This window comes from Bactrocera tryoni, chromosome 1 (assembly GCF_016617805.1).
Source record: "Bactrocera tryoni isolate S06 chromosome 1, CSIRO_BtryS06_freeze2, whole genome shotgun sequence".
NCBI lineage: Eukaryota > Metazoa > Arthropoda > Insecta > Diptera > Tephritidae > Bactrocera > Bactrocera tryoni.
The window spans coordinates 75,597,202-75,616,546 of NC_052499.1; the positions used below are offsets into that span (position 1 = coordinate 75,597,202).

General features: G+C 33.8%; 1 protein-coding gene across 1 annotated transcript in view; it reads right to left on the minus strand.

The window, feature by feature from the left end:
* LOC120777560 (cadherin-99C) overlaps nt 1-19,345 on the minus strand; it is a 70,688-nt gene that overhangs the window by 26,830 nt on the left and 24,513 nt on the right. Inside the window, exons 4-5 of the mRNA XM_040108956.1 lie at nt 8,054-8,233; nt 5,046-5,111 (exon numbers count right to left, since the gene is read on the minus strand). Of these exons, the coding sequence (XP_039964890.1) occupies nt 5,046-5,111; nt 8,054-8,233 (246 nt within the window). The remainder of the gene's footprint in view (nt 1-5,045; nt 5,112-8,053; nt 8,234-19,345) is intronic.

Sequence of the window (19,345 nt, forward strand, 5' to 3'; positions counted from 1 at the left end):
GAATACAATGTCAAACTTTCATGAATTGGGTTTCGAATAGTTTCCCCATTCACAGAGTTCTGCAGATCTGGCCCCCAGTGACTATTTGCTGTTCTCATTCACCAGTTTCCACCTGAAGCATTCACTTCCTGCTCTTCTTGCTAGCACTCTAAGCATTTTTCACCTCTTTCTATTTTCGCTGCATTTCATACATTGCACACGGAGACATCCACTCTGCGCGCTTGCAGCAGAAATTCACAAATCGCTGACTGTTGGAATGTTTGCGCTTCATTGCCAGGCGTTGCAGCACATTGTATGTGACACCATGTCGCTGCTGAGGTTTTTGTAATTCGATAGAAACAGCTTAGACTGTCAAGTCAGTAGTGAGCCAATGAACCAAACACGCCATTTCACAAAATCACTCAAAAGTACATTGAAGAGTGCAGTGAAATCTCTTTGCGCAGATACTTGTAATTTTACAAGCCCTTTTTATGCCTCTACAGTATATAAGATCGCATTACTGTAAGGATGTCTTAATCATGTAGAATGCAAACTGTTTCTTTTATGCAGAATAATCAGCATTGATCATAATTTATCTTATAAGTATATCTGAAATACTAATTACAACCCCTAATTGTATGCTTTACATTTATGTTTTTCTAAGTAACGAAAAATGTTGCCTACATTTAGGAAGACACATATATATTTGATAAGGGAACAATATCGCGGTATAAAAAACCTCCTTCACACCAAAAGGAAATTAGCAAATTATATCACAAATTTTTGTCAACTTTAAGGAAATCTCAACATACTTATTTGAGAGGTTTCGTAATTCCTTCAACTGTACCAAGCACTGCTAATCATGCAAAATGCCAAATATTCAGAAGTTTATCATTGGAAATAAGAGCAACTTTTTATATATTGAATAAATCTTTTAAATTAAATAATTTTCTTCTTTAACACTTGGTGTTTAATAATTTTATTAAGCACAAGACTGCCTTGCACTAAACGATATTCTGCTGAAATTCTCCGCCTATAAACAAACGCGACATGCAGGCATTCGGTAGTCATTAGAACCGTCTAATGATATCCATACTTAAGTGGCAAATATTGACAAAAATGGAAAACTAATCTGCCAATATCGCCTACTAAGACTACTTATGAGGTATTATATAATAATATAGCCGGTATTATATAGCATAACTTAAGTGAGAAGTTGGAGTATGTGACAGCAAGGCGTTAGCGGCGATGGCAACGCCGCATTTTATGATGTCGTAGGAATTTGAATGACAGCAACGAAAGGAATGTTATTCAATTTATTATTTTTCTCCTTTCATACCAGTGACTGCAGAGGCTATTACGAGTGGATGAGCGTAATACCATTCCACTTGAAAAATCTCGAAGAGTCATGTGACAGTCGATGCTCATAGCTACTGGTAACGAAAATCATTCGTGCGCTGCAGCTGGTTAAGTGTCAAGTGCAGCTTGCTTCGAATGGCAGAGCTATGCGGCACGTTCAGTGGAAAAGGCGCGAGTCTATTAAAATCCAATTAAAATGGTGCGAGGTGCCGTTAAGAATAAACGGTTGGTTAGACGAATGGTGGTGTGATGTAAATACAATATATGACGTATATACATGCTATTTACAAATTTATATAGGTGGACATAAAAATCTGTTTAGAATAATCACGTGTCTGTGTGAGAATCAATTGCATTGTGGGCCGACGGTCACAACCCACTTCCGCGAACAGACTGCCAACTAGCAAACGAGTGGGTTTATTTATCTCTTTTATACGTTCACAAGTATATACATATATTTGACACTATATTATACTATGGTGTAACAGCTGAATAACTGTATGTTTGGCAAACTAGTGCTCGGTTTGCTGAGTTTAATGGTTGGTTATTAATTATTATTTTTATTTAATTCTTAAATTATATTATACCCATTGCTTGCACAAGTGCTGAGTTATGACTTTGTGAATATAACAGTAGTTTGTGGTGGCCCACGGAAGGTAAGTTGTTTTGACTATGAATAAATAAAATCAAATAACGAAAAGGAAAAAACGACGAGCGGGTTCTAACGGCGTAAGGAGTGTCTACTGCAAGATTTAGAGTGATCAAAAGCATTTGAACTCGCATCGAGAAATCAATCTTCGAAAAGTGCTTTGCCAAGTTCGAACGAGGTGAAATGCGTACCGAGGACAATGAAGGCAGTGGACGCCCTAAAGAGACTGTAACAGACGAAAGCATCAAAAAAGTTCCCTAATATTGTATATATTGGAAGTTTCCTCAATGAAGTAAAATGAAATATTTCAATTAAAACAAGAAAAATTAAAATTAAATTAAAAAAAAATAAGTTCAGATATCCCGTATTTATAAAAAAATATTTTTTCTGATTTCGATCGGACAACTCGTAGTGCAACTATGTGCCATAGTGGTCCGATATGAAAAATTTCTTCCAAGATTAAAGCGATGCCTTGTATAACATTTTACACCAAAACCAGCGAGGCAAAATCAATTTCAACAAAATTTTGTACATGATATCCTTAAATCACTTTTTGACCGAGCAAAAGCATCGGATTACAACTGGCTGCCTTCGCATATTACAACGTCTTAAAATATTTTACGTGATTCCACTTTACAATAACTAAATAAAGTTCAAGTGGCATGTCGTTCGAATCAGAAACCATTGTGCATAGTACTATTAAAGCATAACTTTCATCTAAAAGTGATTGGACGTTAACTTCCTTTACCGAATGTGAAGCTCTCAATGTCTATGACTGACCTTATACCTACGATATTTATCAATCTCAATAAAATTTGCAGGCCCATTTTTCTGCTGATATAGCTTTCAAAAATCAAAAAATTTTCATATTAATTCAAAGCTGCTTCTAACCCCTATATATCTAATATCAAAAATCTCGACCACTTGGTTGATTTTATAGCGTATTTATCGATCAAAATAAGCGATATTTCAAAGATAATTTTTATTGGAGCAAAATAGGCTTATTGATTAATGACCAGTTCTTTTAGATTATTTTATACAAAAGTGTTACAACTACCGTGCAACACAGGCATTGGGTATAAATTACCGCTCTTGCTTGCATATTCTATTTCCCCAAATATACTCGCCAACAAATTCCGAAGCAATTATTTTCCTGTGATTGCAAAACTTCTGACTGTCTATGAAATATTAGCTACTCAATACATACTTTGTTGAAAACTGGCATACAGGTTTGTTGTTTTTTATTACAAAAAAGAATAGCACACAAAGTTTACATTGAAAATCGGCAATTCGAGCAGCGATAAATTGCGCTTTTCGGGCGTATAAGCTCACATTAATTATAACAAATTATGTTATTGTCTGTGCGCGATCTTATTACTCTTAAGCGGCAGCACAAACATTTTTCATGTGGTTGCTTGCCACATTTTTGGCAACTCCGTGTGTGAATAATTGGAAAATTTGCATTTTTAGATTTAGAAACAAAATTAACAGAAATTATATGCCTTAAATGTGGAGCATAAAGATAGAAAATGCTTGTAGTCGCGTTGCCAGATTTGTAGATAGAAGCATATGCTAATTTGTGCGCAATTTTTTGGCAATCAAATGAGTGCGAGTACTTGGTGTGGTTGGCTGGCGAAACTTTGCGTGTATTGAAAACATTTTCTTTTTTTGCTTTATGGAGCAGAGAGGTCTTAATCGCAATCTAGATCTAATGTGTAGAAATATTGTTAAATTTTTCGCTTAAAGTTTTCGTGTTTTATTTCTACTATCATTACCAGTAGCCAATGCGTTTGCTCTGCTGTCAGTATTTACAGCATTATATGTATTGGGCTTGCGTACAAAAATTTTGACGAGATCGTTAAGCGGATTGCTGGACTCAATGGGCATAATAAAATAATGTCGAAAACTTATTCCGTTTACAAATTAAGCAAAAAATTTGGCAATTGGATTAGTGTTAATAATGCATGCCAACAATGGTAAAGAATTATAATGAAGCAAACATATATGCATACATATACACAGATACACATATATATTTACAATATATACTTATCACACATCAGCAGCGACTTCTGGCTTATTCTTTGCAGTTATTCAATTGTATCTTAGCATATTTACACAAAGCTTGTTGCTATCAGTCAATAAGTTATGTTAGCCATGCTCCGCGCGCTGTGAATTCCACTCGGTGGGTGTATAATAACCGCACAATACTTGAAAGCAACAATTGAGAAATACAAATACATTTTTCAAATAGCAGATAAGCGTTTGAGATTGGCTTTACTTGTCAGGTTTAAGCCAGATTTTCTGCAAATGCTAGTTCAATATGCCAAAAGAATATATTTGAACAAGTTTCTCGATCGCTCAATTGATATGGGGCTGCATGTGCGCATGTCTAATTGCGAAAATTTGCATGCATATCTAGTCTAACATGTGTATCTGGCATAATAGAAATATAAGATACATTTGAAAGCCAGTAATAAATTTAGCAATATATTCATTGAAGTTTTTTCCGCATTTCATAAATATTAGAAGCTGTAGTAAGTTTTTCTTAAGAGTATAATCAAGCTCTTATATAATAGGTCAATTGAAAAGTTCGTAAGTTAACGAAGAATATTTTTCAAATTTTATTTTATTATGTAATAGAGTTATCTTTAAGAGCTGTACTTTATAGCGGTCAAAAAATTTTCAATGCCATATATATGTTTTAAGCCTCAAAATAATCCACAAGTGCGATTAGCTCTTCACTGTTGCGAAATTTCTTGTCAGCAAGGCGGAAAAAGAAAGTTGCGCGTTGACTTTAGGTGTTTAACTCTAAAAATGTGTAGTTGCATATGAGCGGAGTAATGATATTCAAACAAAATCTTTTGCTTAAAAAGCTTCAGAATGCTTTTACAAGGTATCGCTAGGTATATGTCTACGTCTGCTATGTCAGTTGTGTGTCAACACCAATGTTATGCCGTCAGTATTTTACGAATTGCACTTGTCCTTACTGTTTACAAGTTTGTATCAATATTTGTGGCGAACGGTTTATTGGAAATAAATTTGCGTGTCAACTTACCGCTGCGACGATTGTTAGATAATAACGTTGCACCTTCTCGTAATCCAGCGTTTTGGCGACAGTCACCTGCGAATATAAATATGTAGATGTGTATTTGTTATTTTTTCATTAAAAGCGCATTATTTGGTTTAGATAATTTTTTTTTGATATGTATATTAAAGGCTGACGAATGAAAAATTCAATCTTTGCATTGGTGTATAACACATATTTACTCTATCTGTAACAAATATTTGTTTTTATATACATATCTCTATGTGCTTTTGGTATGCAATTTGATTGATTGCTTCGATTACTAACAATGAATGACAGTGGAAGGCCAACATATTATACATAAACATATGTATGTGAGTGCACATTTGCGCAGGCAACTATGGAATATGCAGCAGCTTAAGCAACAACAACATGCGCACATTGTCTATCTGAGTTGTAGATAAATTTGCCAATGACTGAGACCACCAATGCAACACGATTTTGAAAAGGTATGCACTATACATACATATGTATGTATGTATACAATTATTTGTATAGTTATATTTGCGATATATATAAACGTGTTGTTACATATTGTTATTTGTTGGTGTGTGCTTTTGCTTTTTATTCAAGAATTCATCGATACAAATGTGACAAGATTTATTACCTGCATTTACATAGCATTACCCTCCACAGTGCCGCATTTAGACTTATCTCAGATGGGTTTGGTTTTTAGTTGGAAATAATTTGTTGTTAATATGCTTTTATTGATCGCAAATATTCGAAATATTTTTATTTGCTTTATATTTTATTATCAGTGTATTCTTGTGATTTGATTTTGAAGTGTCAATTTTGATTCCAAGACAATATCTATTAATATGGAATTGATTGCGTTCAAAATTGATTTTTTGTATGTGGAATCAATAAATGAATTTACGTATAGCTAAGTTGTGAGCGAGTGCAGTTAATTCGGATTGAATTTTCTATTTTCTTATAAAACATTTTTTTCCGCGAGTTTTAATTGAATAATTTTAAAACTAAGCTAAAAAGTGTGCCTTGCAGAAATATTTTTTACTCTATGCAGGTTAATTTTAATCCAATCATTCTTGATGATTGTTTTATGTTCGTTTCTTTTGCAATCATTTTGAATCAAATAAAGCGAATTTTGTTTTTTTAAATTTGATAGATTAATGTCTCTTTCTCTGTGACGAGTAGCTTGGCCGAAAAGTGGTATTTCTATATCAAAATTTGTATCATGCATGAAAACTACCTAACCGCCATTTTTATTTATTATACATTATTCACAATTTTGGTAACTTGCATCAGTATTATAAAGTATACTTTGCGCAATAGCCAGACGCAATATGAAATTTTGTTATTAGGAGACATGGCTGGTAGCTGAAGTATATAAAGTAGTTGCCCTTCAATTTGGGGATCAAATTTTGTATTATTTTTTGTTCTTATTCTTCATTACTTTTTGTTTTTTCTTAAATCAGAAAATACTCTAAATTAAATTTGCTTTTATCAAAGAACTATTTTTGATTTTTCTTCTTCTTCAATGAGGGAAATATGTAGTTCATGAATATTTGGAATTTAGAGGGAATACTTTCTATCTTCTGCTAGATTCTGTATTCTTAACTATTATATTTTTTGAGTCTGGTCGAAGTGACATTTTTGTTAGTTCTAAATCTAGAAGGAGTGATCTCTGAACATATAAATTAAGCGAAAGGAAAAGTAGCTTTGAAACCGAATCCTATTTGAATCAATGAAAAAGTATGGAAAAGCTGGAAGATCGCAGTAATCGGTGTACCATCCTCGGGTTAAAAAATTTTAAACGATAGAAACATATCAGGCTGACTGTAAGAGTAGCATGACCTAACAGTTGCCAATAATGGCAGTGTCTGCTTCTAATTTTTCTTCAAAAACTATAATATTTCTTTATAAACTTATCATAATTAGTTATGAATTTCTTGATAATTTGAAATAAAATTTAATGCTGTTTGAAAGTCCTGTAATCAAATTGAAAGATGACTTTTGTCCATTTCATATTCTTCAAAGTAATAACCTTCCGCTGCAATACATTTATGCCGACGAATTTTTCAGTCATCATAGCACTTGGAAAAATCCTCCGTCGTGATGGCCATCAGAGGCTACTTCGGTTCAGCTTTTATATCCTCAATTGAGTCAAAACGTTGTCCTCGGAGTGGTCATGTGAATTTGCTGAAAAGCCAGCAGTTACACGAAGGTAAAACAGGCGTATGTGGTGATTGCGGCACGAAATTAGTTGAAAATGTGGCGAAATGATCACGAATAACCAATGCAGTATGCGATGATGCATTTTCGCACTTCTTTGTTCAATAAACTCAGACATTAAAAATCGAAGAATTCACTTTTAGAGCCTCACAAAACGATGCGTATCTCAAATGCTAATGAATATTTTGACGTGAAATTTGGCATAGATATCACTAACAGTACTACCAACTTACAGAAAAAAATTCACTGATTCGAAAAACACACGAAGCATAAATTAAAAATTCACCTTTCAATTTGACCACAGATAGCGGAAACAGATGCTCACTTTGAATTAAAGGCAAATCGTGCTACAAAACCGGTAACTAAAACTTCAAAGATGGCAATTTGGAATCAATGTACCACCCTCGGTTAAGTTGGATAAGAAAATTTGTCAAAAAAATGTTTTTTCTTTGAAACGATAAACATTTGTCAGGCTGCTTGCTAAATACATTATAAAGGCATTTTAATATTCAAAAAGCACTTCTTAAGGTATCATAACCAAAGCTATGGCAATAATGTCAGAATTTGCCGCAAATATTTTTTAAGAAGATATCTAGAATTCAAAAAGGAATCTGCAATGCATTATTGGATATATTTTGCAATATAAATAAAACTTGTAGGTAATCACTTATAAATTCAGGGCATTTCTACAGCAAATACATAATGCAAATGAATGCTTGCTTACTTAAAAAGCAACTAGAAAAGCATATTTGCACATCCGACTTGTATAATTTCCTAACACTCACCTGCCCTTGATGGGGAAAGGAAATTGCAAATGTACCATAACCATCGGCAATTGTCATTGTCTCATCTTCCGTTGTGTTTGTGTTGCCCTCAACAATAAAATACTCGACGAGTCCATTAACACCAGCATCCTTGTCCAGCGCTTGAATGTGGCGGAAGATCGTCGTGCCAACCGGAGTGCTCTGCAAAGAAACAACAACAATAATAACAAAGTTAATGAAAGGAATTCAACAAACGTATTTAGACGGAGTAAACGTAAGAAATATTAGAAATAATGCCATAAAAACAAATCTGTGTATGTAAGTGTTTTTGTTGGTGTGTGATTGCAAGAGAAAAATGCTGCACAAATAAAAACGATTTCACTTAAGAAAATCGCAGTGAATGCAATAAACGAGATGCTGACAGGAAAATGTCTAAAAATGGTAAAGTGACTGTTGTACATATGCACCAGCGGCACCATAGCAACATTCACCAAGAACAATTACAACAATAGCAACATTGAGGCATTGTAGCTGAAGGCTTATGGCGCAGTGGCGCGCAAGCTTAAGACATTACTATGCATTGCAGGTGGAGCAGTTGTAGGAAAATTACATGTTGCCATTGCAGCAATTAACATAAATTAACTCGGCTTGAATGGCAAGTGAAATGTGCGTGGCCGGCCATATTTGTAAACGAGAGCAGTGCAGCAAAAAGTGTCGGACATATGCGATTGGAAGTTGAGAAAAACTCACTTGAGGAGTGTGGCGAGAAAGGCCGTAAGTACCTGAGTAGGGAGTATAAATACTAAGCTTTTGCAGTGAGAAGTGCCAAAGTGCTGGCACATGGTTGGACTTTAGAACTTTAAGCGCTTAAGTTATGCTAAAGATAGTGCAACGCAGTTTTTGAGTTGCTGGCAATGGAGTCAGCGAATGTTAGGTGCTTGCGGAAGCTGGACGCTTATGTACATACATATGTACACACTTAAAGCCATTGTAACTGGTGTAGATACATTTTATGGTAAGTACAGGGATAGTCTGAAAATTCAGGGTATTGTTCGATATTTTGGTGGAGGACATTCCAAAGCAATGAGGATGCTTTTTGAGGATATATTCGCTTCTAAATTCAAATTCACAAAAATGTGTTTTCCGGACTTGGCAGTGCATATAACCCAATAAATTATAATATAAAAGCTCTAGGCGAACGAATCTTCCTGACAATTATGGCATGTTAACGCATATAATAATTTAGCTCTCATATTGATTAAGTTCAAGTCTTGGTTGTCATCTTTGAAAAATTTTGGGTATGTGTCTAGGCTGAAAAATAAAAACGAAATATTTACCTGAGTTTGGCAACTCCAAAACGTAAAATGTTATTGTGAAAAGCTCTAATCAGAAATATTTTCGAATATTTTGAACATTTGTTGAAAAGCAATAATGCTTAAAATTTGTCTACTCTGTCATAGCAAAGACACGAACTCACGATCGAACAAATTATTGTATAAAATAATTTTTCGAGTAGAAAATAAAAAAAACACCTTCAAGAATGTTGCAGTCGTATATCTCCAGTGTTATTAATCACAATGTGTCATGTTATATAGTGTTTGAAAGGTGAGATTTTAAACTTCATTTAACAAAAAATCAGTTCCAAAAGTTGAAAAAAAGTTACAGCTGTTCAAAAATTAGTGAAAATAATGTTTGTATAAAAATGGGAAGATTGCCATGCAAGCTACCAATGAAATTTGTGAAGTTTATGGAGACTATGTTGCTCAGTTCGTGTAGCACAACAACGGTTCGCTCGCTTCCGTTCTGGAAGTTTCGAAATTTCGATTTACACTGATGTAATAATGTCTCTAGCGAAAAAATGGCAAAAAGTGGTTGACCAATATGGTACATACTGGTTTATGTATCTATTAGTATAAATATAAAAAAAAAGTTTAAACTTGATTAGAAATACGAAAAGACTTTTTCGACTACTCAATATTGCTATTTTATCTTGTGTGACACTTAAAAGGTGAACATTGCATTTAATAAGGCAGTTGAATTTGAAGATAGAACAAAAACACTCTTTAACCATGGACTTATCAAACCACACTCATATTTCGCTACACATATTCTAGTTGATGGAGCCATTGCCGAAGTACATATTCTCTACCTTTCTTCACTGCTCACTTTGGTGTTGGACCACAACACTCGACGCACATAAAACAGCAAATCAAGTCAAAGCCATAAAGTCGCTTGGAAGAATGCCGACAAATGTCTATACGCGCAGCAAATGTGCCAAAGGCAAGCTGAATGGAAGACGACTGCAGTAAGCTTTATTTGGCTGCGCGATTTTAGTTGGAAGACAACCTAGCTACTAAGACCACAACGCTTCGAGTATAGAAAAAAATTTAAAGCGTAAGGAAAGACTTCTATCTTTACTATTCCTTCTAACTAAGCTGACCAACTTAAGCGCTTGAGAAGGGCTAACTACTAACAATTTCTATGATGCTTCGCAGGCTTCTAGGAATATTTGTATATGCAATAATGTCAAGTGTATGAGCATACGTATATATGTATGTATGTATATATAGTATACACCTAGAGAAAGAAAATACAAACACACACACAAAACCATGACCACATAAACTGCCTACTTTAACCCATTTCTAGTTGCCGCAGACGATAAAAATAAAGCAACTAAATATTAGCAAAAAAAATGAAAATAAAATCAATGCGCTGCAAACAGCAACGCCAACACAGGCAAACAAGTCGCTTCTGGTATTAGCAGCGACAGGATTTAAATTGGCAAAACAAATCGTGGCACAATTTCCAGGAACACCGATACCTAAAGCCACACAGAAATACTGGAAAAAAGCAACGAACTTTCAAAAAAAGAAAATAATACAATTAACTTTGCCTCAGGGGATATTTGGCAGCTATTACTTGCCCAACTAGAAGACATACGCGCATGTGCAGAGACTTGAGCCTGCATCCGCTTTGCACTGCCAGCAACTTTGTCGCTCAACTTTGATTTGCTGTTTTTGTCACTGTGCCACTTGGTTATTGTTGTTGTGTGTTGACAATGTGCGTGTTGTTATGGCGTTGTTGCTGTTTTCGTCTCCGCCGTCGCCTTGGTGGCGCGACACAAAAACATAGTTTGCGGTAGCAAGAATGTCGGCAATAACAACGCCTATTACAACAACAACATTGGTGGTAATAATATCATCAGTGACAACAACAGCGTCAGTGTCAACTATACCGTCAGTAGCAACAACAACAATGCGACGCATTTGGCGCGTCTTGTTTATTTATTTATTTATTAATTGGAATCTTGTGGCGCAGCATACTCGTACAAACACATCTACCGCCGCATATACATACTTGTATGTGTTTGTCTACAAATATTTGATTTTTTTTTTTTTTGATGTGTGCTCCCATTTTTGGTTGTTCGCTCTTTGAATGTGTGCGTGTGTGCCTGTGCATGTGTGCGTGCGGTGATTTAGTTTCTTTTCCGCTGCGGTTATTAGTGTCTTATTTAACACACAATTAACCTAACGAGTTTGCTTTGATTCAATAGTGTTAGCATTCTTCGCTATCACTTGGCCGAAACGTTATCTTTTGCTATGTTTCAAGACTTATTAGTGAGTTGTTAGAACCACTTACTTGCCTTAAGTAGGTACATTAGTCGTTTAGTGCCTATTATTGAGCAGTTTTTTTGTGAAATGTTGTAAAGTGGCAAGAAAAAGTGATAAATTTGTTATGAGAAGTAAACTAATTAGGAGAAGATGCGCCACGCTTCGGAAGGCCTGTCGTCGAAAATTGCGATAAAATCGCTGAATTGGTCGAAAGAGACCGGCATAGTGGCAGCCGTAGCATCGGTCAAGAGCTGGGCATGAGTTTTCAAAAATTCATTTCAATTTCAATAAAAAAAAAATTCAATAAAAATACCGCAAGACTTTTTTGACAACCCATTATCAAGGAAGAGAGACGCTTATTCTAGGATAGGAGTCATACTCCAACAGTTTTGCTATTTAGGGGGGTATTCTCATGTAATCACTCCGAAAAATCGATTTTTTTTTTATATTTTGACAGTAAAACCTAGTGAAAAATTTGTACCGAAATTCATAGTACTTGATAAGTTACAGCTCATAGTCGCCGATGTGTCGTAAGCGACTGTCTACCAGGCGCCATGACAAGTCTGCAGCTGCTACGTTTCTAAACGCATTTTTCTCGAATCATCATTTTCTGAAACTGTCATGGTCCTAAAAAAAAAGTATTCAACCGATTGCTTTAAAATTTACATACATATGTTCCTCTACTCATTTATAGTATCGTTCTTACCAGAATTGTTTATTTTCGAAAATATTTTCAATTTTTTTTAAACGATTTCTAACGAAAAAAACAAGATTTTCGTGACTTTTTTTGAAGTTCGACATTTTTTTTTTAATGAAATCGATTATATTTTTTTTTTAAGGACGATAACCACAGAGCTACGGAATAATAATCCATTAGATTTTTTTATTTCAGACAACATGAACAGCCGCTATCACCATGACCAGTGAACTACTTTTTTTTGTTGGTAACTACTTTGATTTAAAAAGGAAAATATATTAAAAATGTAAAAAAGGAAAAAAAATTTTTTGTACATTTCAAAATACAAATAAAAATATATTAAAAAATATTAAAATTTTCCTAAAAAGTGGTAAAATGTATGCGTTCACATGAGAGTACCCCCTTAAAAAATACCTTGTAGCCTAATGTATCACATCGATAGAATGGGAAAGGAAGGCATTGATCTCCAATCACCGGTACTGCGATGTTATTAAAAAAAAATAAATTGGTTGAAGCTTCTGCAATTTTTTCCAGTCAAAATACTTGTATTGTAAATGGATAAAAATATCTAAGAACGAGATTGTATAAAATGTTGTATTTATCACCAAATTTCGTATGCGGAATCGTTGCGAATGTTGGCAAAGGCTTACGGTGATTCAGTTTTATCAAACACACACACCTGCAGTGGTAAAAAGCCTTCAAAGACGATCGAGAGTTGAAGACATGCGTCATTCTGGGCGGCCTTCGACCTCTTCAACTGATGCAGTATTTAAAAAGTGGATAGGGTGCTTGAAAATCATTAGGCAAGTGTTAGAAAGACATCTCTCGCGAGTGCATTTGAATGATCTTGGTGGATATTTTGCATATAAAACGCGTTCTTTATCGACTCATTCCGATAAAGTTGATTTTTTTTCAATAAGAGTACGATTGTGAACAAATTTAAAGCAAGAAACGCAAATAATACCATTGACAACCCACTGTGTTCACCAGATTTGGCTCCGTGTGATTTTTTCTTGTTCCCAAAACTGGAATTGCCGCTCTGTGGAACCCGTCTTAAGTCCATCGAAGAGATAAAACAAAATTCGTTGAAGGAGCTTAAGCCACCCCAAAAAGTGCTTTAGGAAATTGTTTCGAGAACTGGACTGAACTCGTTAGATTAGGTTCAAGGCGATAAAATAAATATTGATGAATTACTAAATATTTTGTGTTTTATTTACAATTTCGGGATACTTTTTTATCACAATTTAAGTTCCTAAAATGATACTAGCTGTATTTATTTGGCTGCTTGCATTCCGCATTCTTAAGTGCCCACTAATTTGCATTTTGTTCGAAGTATTTTGTGTGGAATGCCACACTTCGCGCATGACTGCACGTGCTGCCACAAAGTTGTTATGATAATAAAGGCAGCAACATATAAAAAATAAATGCAGATATTTCTCATATTTATGTAAATTCACATAAAATATTTACGGAAATCAATGCCTTTTTGTAAGCAAGTTTGGCGCTTAAGTCTTTTGTGCATGCAGCTTGCATACCTCATTGTGTTGCATGCAATGCAAATGTAGATAGATTTATATATGTACATGTTATGTTTGTTCCTAAATAACATATCTCCAATTCGCGCATAAATCATATACCCATAAAAACCAGTTGACAAGTGTTAAATATAATAAAGAAATAAAAGAAAAATGGCATTTGGTAACTACTATACTACTATATGCACATACTTATATACATAAAAGTTATACAAATTTGAAAATTTATATGCTAAATAACCTGAATTTCCACTGAAATTGCATACTGAATAGTTTTTGGCTTTTTTGGTAAAATCAGCGCCAACGCCAATCTTTCTTAATAGTTCTTGCCACCGTATCGCTTAAAAATATTTGCCTTCAATTACGATTTATTCGAAAATACACGCTTAAACATCAGCGTAAAAATACTATGGTCAAAACTTAAACTAATGAAAAAAATTGAGAAAATATTACAAAAAAAATATTAATTGAAAATGCGTTTTAGGACCCACAGTGCAAAGTGCTTGCTTCAACATACATTTGTAGTTGCTATATGTAGTTTTTTGTATTTTAAGTAACAGTTACAAGTTATGGCGTTTTTCAAGGAAAATGTTTACCTGTGAAGGAAAAATATAAGTATGCCACAATGCCAAACAGCAAATTCTCAGCTGTATAACAGGTTGTAAACTACAATATGTATTGTAAATAAATTGCAAATAAAAAAATTTACAAAAAAAAAAAATTTTTGAGTATTTATTAAAAACTAAAATATGTGAAACTCACACGCATGCAACGGCAAGCCTCCATAGTTGCTGCTGCTGAAAGCAAATTCTCTCAAAAAATCATGAAAATGTTAATCAATAGTTATTATTTAGACATATTGATATCTCTGTGCTACAGCGTGCAAGTGTGTAGAGCAGTGAGGCGCGTTGCTGCCAAAAAGCCCGTATGCCACGCGTATGGCATGACCGCTTGTTGGTTTCAGACATGCTGGGCTTGTCAAATAACGCAAAAATACGTCAATTTGTCAGTTAAGCAATTTATTTGAGATGCCAATGATTTTGCGATTTTTGTTAGAACATTTTTTTGAGTATATGTATAATATGAGTTGGAACTCCACTAATTTGATTGAAATTTGATTAAAATATTTTAAAATTTTCTACAAAATATTCAAAGTCCATTTTTTCATATGATTCTTCAATTAGCTTGAAAAAACTTTCAAAACACTATAGATAATAAGCAAACAAGCATCAGATAATGTACTAGTATATAGCAATAATTGCCTTATTGTTCCAAAAATGCCTCCAGTTGCAAATAGCTGCTGAGAGTGGTTTGACTACAAAAGACTTAAGACACGAACTTCTTGCAAGTTAGCAGTTTTTTAATGGCTCACACACATTGCCGCGTTCATTAAGAATTATGAGTCTGATAGACATAAAGCAATTGGTAATCGAATAGCTGCAGATGCATTAAAAAGGCAATTTCAGTTCAGATTATTTCTTATAAAGCACAAAAGCTGCCGAATTGCAGCTGAACAAAAGCACGAAAGCAAACGTTAAAAGTCTTCACAGGTACATAAACAAGACTATATAGTTTTGTTTTTGTATTGAAACCAAAATTTTGTACACACTTGTGTAGCTAGTTATTTTTGGCTTGCCTGGTGTTTAATTAATGCTAAGTGCCGGCACTCGGTAGTTAACAACAGCTCATAAAAGAAATTAAAATAACTACCGCTTACAAGATTGCTAATTTGTATTTTTACGTACCGCTTTGCATATAAACCAACAACAACTATATGAAGTATGAAAAACTAAGACAAGAATTGAAACAACAACGCACAATATGTGAAACTAATATTTCTAGACACAAGCGCAGCGCGTAAACTGTAAAACCCACACGCCAATGTAATATAATTAGATGTACTAAAATGCACAGTTACTCGCCGCAAACTGAAGCCAGAGCAAAAATAATATGCTAACTAAGTAGCGTGTTTGCTGTGCTAAACGAAAGTGAACACATTTTGTGCAGTTTTTTTAACTTTTCTGTATCCATTTTGAACCATTTATTAGAGCGTTTGGTTTAATATGTCTGCTCTGGCTGAGCTAAAGCGCTCAAAGCGCATAAAAATGGAATAATATGTGAAAACCATGAACTGGGTAACTGTGTGAATTGTGTACGCTGGAAATGACTAAGCAGGCTGCAGCTCGATTTGAGACATAAAAAGTCTGTATTATGTTTTATTATAAGAAACAAGCGAACTAAAAGTCAGTATTTCGGTACATGAATATATATACATTTGTTATAGACATATACTATATATTGATGATGTATACAATCTTCTACATACTTAAATGACCTGCTTAGACGCATGTGTGCTGCATGACATGCACAAATCAAAGCGAGTGCGAGTGTGGGTCATACAAAGTGTTTGAAAACATATGCAACAAGTTGTGAACTTCAATGACTTTGAAAAATAAAAAGGAAAATTCTCTAAGAGACACCGCAGCGCTTTTGAAGGTTAAAATTGAAAGTGTCTTAGGCAGCAACAATAACTTTTGAAAGAAAAACATAAAAAATTTATTTGTTCTACGATCAGCAGGAGCTCAAGTGCATAAATAGGTATCTGTATATTTGATATATGGTGTAAATATACATATTTAAACACTTTGAGTTATAAGTAAACCCATAAATATAAAGGTTGGCATTTTTTTATTAAAAAAAAAACAATTTGTCATTTTTAAAGTTAAAATATACATTTATAATATGTAACAGCAATGCGACACTTAATATAAAAATGATATTTTTGTATGCCGATTTTCAATTTTATTTATACAGTAAGTAAACAGCATCACGACTTAGTGTCTTAGTGACGATGAAGAAAATTGCAGGAATCAAAACTAGGAATTTAAATACATAGATTGGATGTGCAATCCCTGGCAGCAATCAGTCTCAAGTTAAAACAACTAAAGTTACTTAAAAAATTTTTGTTATAATTCAATGTCCAGAAAACCCTTTTTTACTGTTTATTGTTTATGTAAATACTAGCCAGGACTCCTGCCTTAACATACTACGTCTCATCCAAGCAAGACATTCTTAACCTTATTAAGCACAAAAGGCATCAAAAAAACGCAAGCGAATGGAAAACATTTAAACATCACTACGCGGTCATAAACCCAGCCAGAAATCGTATAATCTACTCGTCAGCAGTTCCAACTAGCGCAATGAAGACATTTACTCGATTAAGGATTGGACACACTATCATAACATACGCCCACTTACTATCGGGTAAAAGCCCATCCATTTGCCCCCTTTGCGAGGACACCGCTACTATCAAACACTTACTCACACTCTGTCCGATGCTTCACCCAACAGCCCACAACTCTGGCAACATTGATCTCATAAAACTACTAAGTGAACCTTCAGAAAAAAACGTGATGATTGTATATAGATTTTTAAAAAACCAACGATTTGTTAAAATATATTTAAGCAAATTACATCTTTACTAACCCTTAGCAATTAGAATTTTTCACCTAGTTATAATTACAAGACAGCTGAAGGCCTCGTAGCTGTAGTGCTGCGTTTATGTATTTATATAATAAAACTCTTTTTGTTATATGAATTATTATAAATAAATAAATAAATAAAATAAATAAATACTACGTTACTTTAGAGAATTCATGTTAAATTGCATATGTCTGCATATGGTAGGCCAAAGAAAAAGAAAAAAATTAAAAAAAAGAACATAAATTTAAAAAAAAATAAAAACAATGTTATAAAAATTATTCTGTCTTGAATTTTTAATTTCGTTTTTTATACTAAATAGTTAAAAAATATTTAAAATTTAAAATTTTTTAGTTGCCTTTACTTTTGCAATAAACTTCTGACCACAACATACAAACATATTTAAGCTATGTACATTTACGCGCCACCATATGGTTTCTAGAAATACCGTTAGATACAGCAGATATTTTATGACAGCCACTGCTGTTAATGCCACAATCATTTAAAATTGTGCCTGAGAATATTTTTGGTTTCCGATTAAAGCGGATAGCGGTCGTAAATACTTTGCCTGCAATTTGTAGCAAAACGACAGCTTGCGCCTCAGCCGATTTAATGGAGGTATTTATTAATTAAGAGGCAATTATGAGCTAAATTAGCTAACTGCAACATGGCTTATAAAACCATAAAAAAGATTGGTGTAAAAAGATCATATTGTTTTGGAGTTACTGAATGTTATGTTATAAATAAACAATATATGAAATTTTGACGCTGCTGAAAAATAAATGCTGGTCCTGGGAGGGGTTGTGAAATCAGCTGAAATATTAATATTTTAAAACCTAGCTTATATAATGTTCTTATTTTATAAATATATTGCTGAGAAATTTGTTTAAAATTAATTTCAAGAAAATACTAAATTAGGGGTTTTCTTGTGAAAATGAATCACAACTATACATATACATTTTGAGAAAAAAATACTGGGAATTATATTCTCCGGGTAAATGATGTTACAAAGAAATTTATTTTGCTAACTTGATAGGACTACTTTTGATTGATATGCCAAATATGAGCACGATCTGTTTACCAGTTTGTTTACAGCAGCTGCTTAAGTCGGTATACCTCAATAGCGTGTTGCGAATTTTACAATGGATAAAAATATCGAACAAAGGATTTGTCTCAAATTTTGATTTTCTAACCAAATTTCGTGTGAAAAATCGTTGCGAATACAGTTTTATCAAAAACAGAACGCTACGAGTAGTGAAAAGCCTTCAAAGACGGTCGAAAGATCGTTGAAGACATAAATCGTTGTGGACGATCTCTTCAACTGATGAAAATATTAAAAAAGTGAAGGAAATGGTGCTTAAAAATCGTCAGATAAGTAGTGGAGAGATGGCAGGAGAGCTCAACATCTCTCGCAAGTAAAATCGAATGATTTTGGTTAATATTTTAGGTATGAAACACGTTCTTGCTCGACTCGTCCGATAAAGCTGAACTTTTTTCAAAAATAGTACAATTGTGACCGAATTTAAAACCAAAACCGCAATGAATCGATTAAATGTGTTTGTGTGCATATTTCTTGTTACTCAAACTGAAACTGCCGCTCCGTGGAACCCATTTTAAGTCGATCGAAGAGATAAAATAAAATTCGCCGAAGGAATTCCTTAAAAGTGCTTATGAAGAGTGTATTGAGGACTGGAAAACTCGTTGGCAAAATGCTGGAGATTACTTTGAACCCGACAAAATAAGTATTGATGAATAATTAAATATATAGTCTAGGGATATATTATAATTTCTGCGATGGAATTCATGTTTACATGTCATAGAATTGTTCTCAGTTGAAGCATATTTTATGGAATTTTTTTAAAACGGTTCTTTGCATAGTATTGTATAATTATATAATAAAACTTAAGTGATGTACGTATGCATGCATATATTGAGACAGGCTACGAAAATGGTCTCATCAGAATCAATTGCAGCTAATGGTAACATA